The 12,251-nt window shown below is 38.3% G+C and overlaps 1 protein-coding gene across 1 annotated transcript in view; it reads right to left on the minus strand.

Moving 5' to 3' along the window:
• The window catches only part of STARD9 (StAR related lipid transfer domain containing 9), a 102,749-nt gene that overhangs the window by 82,814 nt on the left and 7,684 nt on the right, over positions 1-12,251 (minus strand). The window contains 2 exon segments of the mRNA XM_050336281.1: positions 2,093-2,209; positions 5,047-5,116. Of these exon segments, the coding sequence (XP_050192238.1) occupies positions 2,093-2,209; positions 5,047-5,116 (187 nt within the window).

Genomic DNA, 12,251 nt, shown 5'->3' on the forward strand with positions numbered 1-12,251 from the left:
CCAGAGAACAAAAAGAGACAGTTTACTAAAAGACAGGATTCTACAAAAATGAACCTGAAGACAGGTACTTCTATCTACTTTTCATCCTCAACCAATACACCAGTAACATACGACAGCAGTTGGCAGGACTTCTTCAAGGAAAAAGTGGTCCAAGGTCAGCTCATGAAAGAAAGCTTTTACTGAATGACAGTAGCACTGAACCTCCTTTGGCTACTGATAACATCATTGTTGAAGTTTTTAAGGAAGCTTAGGAAGTTCAAGCTCATCACTGAACTGATGATTCAAAACATGGAATTAGTACAATAAACTTTGTTCATACAGTGTAAGAGAGCAGAGAAATGCACAAAAGCCTGGTAAGACTGCAGTATCTCCACAGCCTCTTCTCAGGAACACATAAAGTATGTTTTACTGGTTCTACAATCACAAAGATTGTAAAAGACTGCAAAAAGCCCAAGAAAGTAGCTCATGACTCCAGGCCTTCCAAAGCACCAGTCCATCTTTTAAACTTCTCTAAACTCATGAAAGTCTTCTGTCTAAGTTTCAACAGTTACATGGAGCAGCCCTGGGTGTCCTTTCAGTCAGCATCAGGCGTAAGAGTAAGGAAACTACTGCTCACTTCTTAATTTCTTATGGCCCAGGAGTTCATATTTTCCCCTCAGCATCTTTATTGGATAAAAATGGATTGCATGATAAAACGAGGCTCTCCACAGCGTCTGAAATACCTACTTGATCCCAGAAATGAAGCTGCAGTGTTTATATTGCACTTTACATTCTTTTTCAGTCCCACTTGTATTTAATAACAACAAAACCAAAAGTTTATGATTTGTAGCCAATATTTATACTTTCCATTTGGCAGTTCTGATAAATGTTCATACTGAGACAAAACTGACTTGGCAGACTGTATTTATCAGCGTTTCATACTAAACCATTTCATCTAGAAAGCCAACTGTATTTGCAACAGTTTTAAGAAGCTTTTAAGTGTATTATGAGAGAAACTCACAAATAACACAAAATCAAAATAAACAAGTAAGACAATATAAGAGGGTTGGTGGGAGCACTAACAGTTAAAAATTTAAAGATTTGTTATTTGTAATCCCTAAAGTTTTTCTGGTGCTGAGTACTTTAGAAAGACAATTTTCTTTTCTAAACACTAAATACACTTTCCAAGTTCCCAAAACATCATCCACAATACTGTACCAAAAAGGAAATGAAGCACAGACAAGAATTTAATCTATAGTCCTGGAAATTGCAAAATTTGACGGTTTTTTTCAAACATTGACTTCTAAAAGTAAAACAATCCCGTGCTCATCACTACCAGAAACACAAATTTTACAGAACTAACTCAGTCTTAAGTGATAATTTCTGTGAAAAGCAACAATTATACAGGTCACAATTTCAGGAACAGTTGTACTGACAACAGATGAAAATGAAACTATACAAGTCTGAAAACAAAACAGCACTAAAAACTGATTTTAATGCTGAAATATGTAATCATATGCATGCATAATGAAAGATTTGGATAGCTTTGTTGTGTAGTGTATTTGTTTATATATTTAATAATTCCTTGTTTATTAACAAAGAGTTGGGATCTCATCCTATTTTAATATCAAATCCTTCAATCTTCTTTTAATCAATCAAACATTGGATCTTCTAGCTAGGATAAGTCTCCACTAATTATAAGATTTCTGATGCTTTGTCAAGGAAAAGAGCTCTGAACAATATACTACAAATAAAATTTACAACCATTAAAGATGTGGTTACTTCACTGTTGATCCTCTCAAAACAATCACCTCAACACTCTTGCTTTCCTTCAGAGCTTTCTCCCCCAAGTCCTGATTCCTGCCCCTGAAAAAAGTCTCATTTCTAAGCAAGAGTCCTCAGATCATCACCATTAACGATCACTACCAAATTTAACGTATCTAACAGAAAGTGTGCATTAGTTGACAAATAAGGATATTGGATTCCTACTGTACCTACTTAAGGAATAGAACTTGAAATTTCATGTATCCTACATCTCAATCTCTTCTTGTGTATGTGATTACAAAGGTCAAAGTAGGATGGGAACCCAGGTGTGAGGAACAGCATCACTCACCATTTCCTGAGATGCATACTTTGGATCTTCAGGATCAACTGACCAGTAGCAGTAATCAAAGCTGAAGGCCACAGTTTTTTCTCTTGAGTCCCAACTGCTATCAAGTCTACTGTCAACCTGACAATAAAAGGAAAAAGACAGAAAGACCAATTCACTCTGAACATGCTGGCCAAAAAGCATATTTCAAATCAGTAGGAAGTTTATCTAGGATCTGTATTGTGTAAAAGGAATGGCAAATAGTTTAACTTCTCCATTCAATTTTCTTTGATGCTTAGAGTGAACACAGACATCCATGACAGACCTGCTGAAGCATTTTTACTGAAGGGTTCATTTACTGCAGCTAAGGTTCTCCATGATGTATACAATAAACATAATTTAGCTAATCTTGATAAATTCTACATATTAGCAGGAAAGTTTTAACCCTTGGGGTATTTCTTCATCATTCTCCTGTTTCACTGAGAACTGCATCACAGAAATGAGAAGACAAAAATGATTTTCTCACTGCATAGTTGGAAATGCAGGTCTCTTCCCCCATTTCCCCTTTGCTTTGTCATGGTAGCAATCTAATACTTCTGCCACTGGGACTGCACAGTCCAAACCTAACCTTTATGGGTTAGTAACAATGACAGTAAAGCCTTTCTAGCACAACAATTAGAAATCATGTTTGAAATTAAGGGAATTGTATAAGTCCTTCTGTAAAATCTTGACCAAGTGATCCATAATAAAACAGATAAGCTTATGACCAAGGAACTATACACTGTTGATCTACTCACCAAAGTAGGAGAGTAATGAGTCAAAACGTTACACAAAATGAACAACATTCCCAGGTAATTTTGACCCAATTGGTAACATATAACCTGTAATATAATCTACTATTGCAACAGTGTAAGTAGAAAAAAAAGGTTTGTTATAACTTGGTAGCCAAAACGCTCAACACAGAGCCCCAAAAACTAGGGGTGACAATGTTTGTCTGACAGATTACTGGATACAGGGTACTGTAAACACAGCCACCAGCCGTGAGGCTTATAAGGAAAATGAGTTTACAGGCCCATTTGACAGGCTTGTGTTTTTTTAAACCAAGAAAGAGCAAAGCAGAAGAGGACAGAAATAGTTTTAAATTATCTTTGAAGTAAAGGTTTTCTACTTATTTTAAACCCTGCATGACTCTAAAGTTGTCACATTGAATTAAACACAACTAAGGTTTCCTTTAGTCAGAATTAATGCCTTAATGAGCACTTCAGATCATCTATTACGACATTTTCAATATGTCACAATTCAGAGAATTTTATGCTATTACCTTTTGTAATAACCTTTTCTTAGGTTTTCTGCAGCAATAAGCAGAAGACAGTTTAGAGCACTGTCATTCCTACAGCAATGTGCAAAAAACGAAACAAAAATACTCTACCACTTCTCCACCTCAGGAGAAGCAGCCCCTGGTCACAGAGCTGATTATTTCTTCTACTGAGAGGGTGTTTGTTCTGAACTACAAAGCACACCTACCCTGGACATCACAGTGTGAATATTAACGTGTAAATATTAATTCATATTCTGCCTTGGATTCATCAAATGCTGTTTAAATTTAGCTTATGCATAAAGCAAACTCCTCACCAATTACAAAACAACAAGAGATGCGACATGGACAAGCCAGCCCCTGTATCTCTGAACAATCCTTCTGCCCTGCTGCTGAGGGTTCCCCTGTATGCCAGGGCAGGTCACAGCTCCTCTTTAAACAAATAAAACACAGAAAGCTCTGGGTCTAACAAGGACCATCTGGAATCAGTCAGGCAGCTGCAGGGCCACGACCTGCCGGGGTGGGCTCAACCAGAGGGACAGGCAGCCTCTCAGGCCCCAGACCTCATAGCCCTATAGTGGAGACCAAAGCGTTCCCTGACTAAGTGCCAGAAGAGACAGTGTCACTCCCAGAGGATATGTGTCTCTTTAAGAGCTCTGTCATATGTGTAAGGAACTGGGGAAAAATATTCCAGAAAGTAGTGAGTGTCAGGCTCTGTAAACACAGCCTCTAAGAGAAGATACAGAAAATAACACTTGACTTCCACAAGATCTCTCATACCCCTAATATTTTTCCCTCTTATTTCTTTGATAAGAAGCACTTGTAATCAATACAACAATAATTATAATGGAAAAAGGTAAATAGTTCAAATCCTTTCATTCAATTTCTGCCAAGGTTTCTCTTCTAAACTGAGTGTATTATTTCTCCTGAACCAGCAATCTGGAATAAGTGGATTGCTTGCAGATATAAAGAAAAAGGAGACAAGACATAAAAAAGTCATCCATCTTCTGGGATCCTCACAATAATCTCACAGTTCATTTATTTTAGTTTCAAGCAGAAACATTTTTGACAACACAGAATTGCTTTGCTGCTGTTCTATTAATTTAGTGAAGGACCGTGGCAGTTTTAAGTAGTTCAAGAGCCTAAAGCAGAAGGCTAGCACACTGGCTCCAGAACTCTCATGAAGGATGATGACTACATTCAGTTTATTCTAACAGCTCTTGGTCTTTCATCGAGGCCTGAAGTGTAGCTGAAGACATTTTGCTTCATTTCATGCAAATCAGTTGCACTCTGAGGGCAAACATGAGAGGAGGAGAAACATAGCGAAAGAAATTATGCAGATGTTAGTAAGATGAGCACAAAATCATAAACAATTTACTAACAGCTTTGAATGATGGCATGCAGCCAGATTACAGAAGCTTTGACAAATATAAAATGCAAGCAACACGTTACATCCCTTGTCAGAAAACCCTCTCAAACCTGTACATCAACCCCAAAAGCAAAATAGTCCTCCCACATACTTCTGCTGCAATTGTTCTAGAGCTGTGCCAGCTTAAAATTCTCCATTAATATTTCTATTAGAATCACCCAGAAGCCAAGCAAACATAAAAAAGTATCAGGATATCAGGATCCTTACATGAGAAAGAGAAGACAAACAGCATACCTTTACATTTCTGACTTTTGCCACTTTGTCATCAATTTCTACAATCACTCTTCCTCCTTCTGCAGTCTCTCTGGAAACAAAACACATTTAAAAAAAAATCAACAACATTTAAAATATGAAGAAACAGAAAAGGGTATGTCAGTTTTCTAAACTCCAGAAATAACATTCACAAGGAAGTAGAGTGGAGCACTGATAGACTGGCTATGCTTTGTGGAATATGGATCCAGGTCACACACTTGTGAGCCACAAGAGTTGTCAGGTCACACTGATTTTTACCAATTAATCCAGAGTCTTTGTTGTAGTCCTCAAAAAGCACTCTTTTAGAAAACAAAACAAAACAAACAAACAAACAAAACCAAAACAACAACAACACAAAAAACACACAAAAAACACTTTCCTGAAATGTAAGTGGACAGGATTGTTCCTCAAGTGCAAAGAACCATGCACTCAAATACTAAAATTCCCACTGAAAGAAGCTATGACTGACTGCTACAGACAACTTCCACATCCAAAGTTAGTCATATTAGAAAAAAAATGAAAAAAGATGTGGCCAAAGGAAAAAAAACCCCTCCCCCCCCCCCAAAAAAAAACCCCACACCAGAAAAACATGATAGCTATTTGAGGATGTTCCTAATCTCTCTCAATAGTTATAATGGATTTTTTTATATATAGTAGGATAGAAATGAGGAAGAAGAGGTCAGTGCCCTATTTCTCTGACTTCAGTACTGAGAAGCTAAGAATAAGAGAAAGATACTCTATATTTCTTCTATATTTTGCTTTGTGCTCTGATACTGACAAATCTCATAAGCTGCAACTTTCTGGTAAAGTTTTTTTTTGAATGAAGCCTAATACCTTTCTAAAGTTGTAAGAAATTGATTTAGAAATAAAAATTTTGTTCTTAATGCAGTTTAGGCATGCTTTGTTTAAAATGAAGCTGAAGGTGCACTGTCATCTGGACCAACAGGTGTTCCTTTCCTTTTACTTTGCAACGCAGGGGGGCCATGTTGTGTTCAGTACAGGGGCTAACAAACACTGTTCTGTTCCTGCCCCAGGGTGCTGGGTTATACATCTGTCTTTGGGGGTTAAAACCAGTTTTCTCTGTATCACTGTATTTACTGTGATCTTCTTAGTAAATTCTAAGTCTGACTTGTAATCTCTCGAGCTGGGTTCATTTCGCCTGCTGATTTACTTTTAAACCAGCACAGATGTATCTATATCCCCCTGATAATTAGCTGGATCAGTATCATCAGATCAGTTAAAAACTAGATAAACTAAAGCAAGACTTAGAAAATTTAAATCCAGTTTACATCCACTCATTCGCAGCCCTACATCTTCCTTTTAACAAATTTCCTTACATGTGCACAGAAACGTTTAGTCCCTCACTGATTACAATCTGCTTTCACTGAAAGCTTTAACTTTCAGGTGGCACAAAGCACAACAACCCCTGTCTGGGGTCTCTCCTCTCAAGTTCTCAGTTTTTACCCCATGCTTTCTGAACAAAAACATTCAAAACAATGCCTTAGGATGCTTAAGATTTCCAGAAAGAAAATCACTGTAGCATTTGAGCTTTCCAAGCATGAAAAATTTTTAAACACATTTCTGAGCATAGGCTGATCCCATTTTGCAGACAGAAGTAATGCCTCACCTTGAAGTCTCTGTACTTTACTGATTTTGAGGTACCTGCCTTGAGACAGACTGACCTTGGTACTTCCTGTAACTCATATTTATATTTGGCACTTCACATGGAAAACACAAGGACAGCTCCCAGAGATTTTAGTTAAGCTGAGAGTGTTCAGTCACCACTGCCTCAAGTCAGATCCCAAGAGAAAGGGAAACATATTATATACACAGCTGGACATCAAATGTTGCATTATAAATAGTGGAGTGTTGAACAGAGACTTCACAAAGCTCCCTAAAGAACAAATGAACAAGGACAAGTGTCTAAGGATACAGTCTGTATCTAAGGTAGAAATGTGCAAGTGGTGCATTTAATCTGTACATGGGTAACTTTGTAGATGTTTTGACCAGTAAATGCTTTCCAATATAAATTAGTTTAGGGACTTTTATATCCACGTACAAACCTCTGCCAGGTGAGCTGATGGACAAAACTGACAGTTGCTCTGTACAGCAGGCCTGATCTAAGACAAAATGGGACATTTTGACAGAATTCCACAATAATCTGAGAACAGCAGAAGACAGACAAAACCAGAGGGAGCCTTTAGGAGGAAGCTTACTTCAGTTAGACACACTCTTTCCTTCACCACACCAGTATGATCTCAGCCCTATCTTGCTTCCCAAAACCATGAGCATCCTTCATTTTCAGTCCTACTGTTAATCCTCCAGTCTCATCATCTCAAATAGTTCACTGAGTTCATATCCTTCTCCTCCTATGCGCACACATTGTCTCTTATGGGTACTTGCTGTTCTCTCTGACATCTTGTCCATGGGCCCACGTTCACTTCTAATGTCTTCAACTGCTCTGCAGGTTTTGAATCCCTTCTCCTATTGCATTATAGATGTTTATAAGCTGATCTCTCTGCTCCAAAGGTACCAAATCCTACTCTTTTTTCAGTGTCTAACCCAAATTTACTTGTACACTCCATAATTGAATCAGAATTACTTCTTCTTGGACACCAGCTAAGGTCAGCAAACAGATTATTGAGAATAAATCAGACGGAAGACCTTGTTTCTCAGGTCTCATTCCTGGGCTTCAATTGTTATCTGGACAACACTGACCTCAATTTATTAAAGCAGGGCTCAATGAGGTTTTTTCCTTAAGAGGATGATGCAAGCACAATGGGTCAATACTAGAGAGTACAAACTCAGAGAAAGCAGATCCCTTAAAACTTCTACCTGCTATGTTATTATAAGTCTTCACTGAGCATGTTAAATAATTTTAGTTGTTTAGAACTTGAACAAAAATGTGAAGATTCAGACAGGTGATTAAAAAAATACACATCAGATTTCAAATTTTAATTCAATTGGGAAATTCAAATAAATAAAAGGTCAAAGTAAGTTGCTCTTACATATTTTAAAACATAATTTCCCTGTAACCGTATCTCCTGCAGCAGCTAAACTGTTCTGGGTAAAGCATAAAAATAATTTTAAGAAAATCTAGCCTGAGGCAGACATTCATGAATAGAACATTTGTACTCAAATGTCTGAAATCTGGAAAAGCTTTTAATAGTTTTAAATGCCAGAGTATTCTAATTGCAGATATAAAGCAACCTTAACAACAAGCAGTGTTCTCAATCCCAGCTATAACAATTACATGAAACTCACTGCCTTCAGTCCACATGTATTATACATAACCCTATGAACAAATGAGTTTATGTCCTGGGTTCTCATTGAGTGATGTTCTCCCAGGCCACAGTCACTACTGAATATTCAAGATAAAGAAGAGATTCTAAATGTAAAATCTTGGAGATACAAAAATGTTCTGGATATAAAAATTTTTATACTCCTATATACTTATACTAAAATAAACATAAACCCAGTAAGATACAAACAACACAAGATAAAATTGCCTCACCACCTTTTACCACAGGGTTCAAGGATTCCATATCATGCAGCTGTAAAGTTCTATGCAGCAATCAAGTACCTTTGTTTGAGTCTCACAAAACAAAAAAGCCACCAGCAAACAAGAATAGAAATAATATCTCTCCTTGCTATAGGTGCAGATTCACAGGGCCCAGACTTTTATCTTAAATGCAGACTATTGCTACAAGAGGCAATTACTCTTTAATGCTCCAACCTCCCACATGTGTTCCTACTTTCTAGCAATCACACACCCATGCAATGACTCAGATCAGCTGTGATCAGAAGAAGAACCACACCAAAATAAATATCCAAGGTGTCACAGGACCAGCCAGCTCTTCCAGAGCACTGAGCACAGCTGTCACACAGCTGCTAAGCCAAAGCAAGAGAAAGGGTAGGAACAGGGTTGGTGAGAATGGAGATCCCTCCCTTCTCCTGCAGCTTACACCCAGAGACCAGGGAGCATAAACAAAACAACATATAGCTGCCATCAGCTCTACAAACTATACGTTCGATCTCCCCATAAACACATGTTTATATCATGATTCATTTAGGTACTAACCAGAAAATTCTGGGAAAGAAAGCACAGTTTAATACCTAAAGGCTGGGAGGCAAAGCAGACTCACAGCTGTTCTGGATGTTCTGACCTTAACTCCAGATTGCAAACATTACAAAAGCTCTCTCAGCAAAACCTGTGTTTGTCAGCACAGTCTTATACATATGTGCAACAGTTTGCATTTGAATGACAAAACAACTCATCATCCTTAGGAATGGGTGCTCTGCTCCACAGGTATAAAAGCTGTATTCTTTGCACCAGTAAAATCAACTCCAAAGTAACACTTCTCCATTTGACTTTTGACTTCTACTGCCCAGAATTCACTGTGAAGCTAACATTTAGTTTCCCCATCCTCCCCTCTTCCTCACTTCTTGAAGAATGCATACTATATTTGGGAAATGCCTCTCCTAAACTGCTTTGCAAGAAAACAAGTTATCTGTGCAAAGATAAAGCTGTAGAAAGACCATTTAATGGTGCACATCCCAGGAAAGACCTGGATCTTTTCAGTCATGGAAAGCTTTAAAGAAATGCAGACCCAGCAACAGAACAGTGACACAAGTACAGAATGCAGTGGCAGGGCTCTAACAGGGAGCTCTGTGAGAGACCTGACAGACTGCTGCAGCAGTCCAGAAAACACAGGCAGCCCAAAGGAAATCCCACACCATTTGCTGTTCCTATGACAAATCATTTCTGCAGCCAACATGTAAAGCTAATGCAACCCTAGAGGGACAAAGACACTCTGCAAGATGTAGAAGAATGAGCCAGTGGAAAAGAATCATGGGAGATTCAAGACCCCTGAGAGGGACTTTTACACAGCTTGCTGGATCTCACTGAGATGAGTTCAGACACAGAGTACAGAAGTGCAAGGAGGTATACAGAGCTGGAGGAAGCAGTGGGTGGAAGGAAAGGGGGCAGTTGTTTATTTTATACTTTCTAAAATTTGCCCCCCTTCTTCTCCACCCTCTCAAATAACAGTCAGGCACTTAGGGAACAAAGGAACTGAGTTTTAAAAAGTCGCCTGTTTATTTTAGAAACATACACGTAATAAAGCAAAAATACTGAAATCATTGGCCGTAGTCATATCATGCAACAAAATAGCTTCTACAAATATGGATCAGCAAATTACTCACCAAAGTAATCAAACATACCAAAGCCAATACATACAATTCAAATAAAAGGAAAATCTTAAATTTTTTTTTAAGAATTAAGTTTGTGTCTACTCATACAAACTTTGAAAATAACTCTGCAATGTAATCACTGCAAATACTTATGTTTTCCTACCAATCCCCATCACTCAAGTTAACTCCAAACCCAATCTCAGTCTGTACTGAGACAGTACCTGAAAAGCAGTAAAGCAATATTATGAATCACTCCGCTCTTTGAGAGATTTTTCATGCTGATCCAGGCAATCATGTAGGTTCTGGGGTTTTTTAAACAATTGACTTCAGTGTTTTGGGTTTTTTTCTACCCTTCTGTGGCTTACTCTGGTGGAGAGCATCTTCAGACCCAACCAAAAAGCACAAAATAGAGCTACAGCAGACCTGCAGTGAGTATGGCAGAATACATGCCAGTAGTCACTGCTGTTGTCTCCTGGATTCTGTCACTTGCCAGGATGAGACCAATAACTATGATAGCCTACAGGTAAGGTACACATTTACCAAACTACCTTCACTTGTACCTGGGATACTTTGTGCCTTCTAATGGCACACCTACGCAATCACCATGCCACCAGCTTACGTATAATCCTGAGGCAAATCTAACCTAAGTATTTTCTTGGTCATGAGGTCTAAAGATTTTATGGGGAAAATTTGAGTTAGATTTATCTTTTCCTTTCCATTAACAGTATACTGTACACTGTCTCTGCCCCTTATTTATTGGTGGCCTTGGCAGAAGTATCTTTGACAAGCTGCCATCTTTGCACCTTCTGAGGGACTGACCTTGGCCATGAAAACAAAGAAACAGACAACACAGGGCTCATTCTAAACTTTGCTTCAGAGAACACTATCCCAGACAAAAATGGGTTGAGGATGCGCCTGTTGAGAGAAAAAGGTGCAATGAGAAGAGCACTAAGAGTTCATGCTACTTCCATCAAAAACTGTAGAGAAGAATGCCAAAACTTTCAGCCATTAGAGCTTCTGTACTCTGCTGACAAATTAAGGTACCTACAAAAATAACTTTCCCAAACACAGCACCCCTCTGCAACATCAGCTTACCTGCTGCTGTAACCTGTGAAAGTCGAGGTGCTATTAGTATGAAAATCCTCACTTTGGCTACTGCAGGATTTTTTATTTAAAAAAAAAAATCAACAATCAAGTACATTTACCTAAATGTTTTCAGTGTTTGTCATTATTCTCATTACTCAATATCATTTTGTACCCAAAAGCCAAAACTGTTTTGATGTGTCTTGCAAACAGGAGTGCACACCCAGTCAGCAACCCTCCTACCAAATTCAGAACAGATGTTTATAAATAATTCTAAAAACTATACTGAAGCCAAGTACACAGAGTTCACCAAGACAGCATGCTGTTACACCAGACATATTGCTCAAGTAATTTTTTAAAACTACTCCCAGCTGCATAGAGCTTTCATTGGCTCTAACAATGCCTAACACAATCTGAGAGTCAAAAATCACCATTCCTTGTGATTATCATCATCCTTGTGTGGTTTCCCCCTAGTCTTCTTTGCAAATATTATATAACAATAAAAATATGAATATTTGGTGCAGAGATAAACATGAGGCACTGACTACTCTTTTCAGATACTGCCCTATTAAAACCGTTGAACTTTTTCCTTCATCTTACCAGACTTTTGATACAGATATTCATGAGCTAGGAGACAAAGCACAGGATGGCCCCCTCTGGTCACAGTAAGCTCTGTAATCCTGTCCATGCGATGGCACAGTAATAAGAAGAGTGTTCCTGTTTGTACCACCCCTAAACTCTTTAACTGCTAGAACAGGAGCATTAGGCATCTTCCTTGATAAATACGAGTCAGAAATACTCCTGATGATACAGCGGTGCTTTGAATCACTGTGGAATAATGATGCTTTCCTTTCATGCAGAGGCATTGAGGGGAGGAGGGAAGAGGAGGTCTTTTAATCTGTCATACCACC

This window comes from Myiozetetes cayanensis, unplaced genomic scaffold, assembly GCF_022539395.1.
Source record: "Myiozetetes cayanensis isolate MyiCay16 unplaced genomic scaffold, myiCay2020 scf6-25, whole genome shotgun sequence".
Classification (NCBI taxonomy): Eukaryota; Metazoa; Chordata; class Aves; order Passeriformes; family Tyrannidae; genus Myiozetetes; species Myiozetetes cayanensis.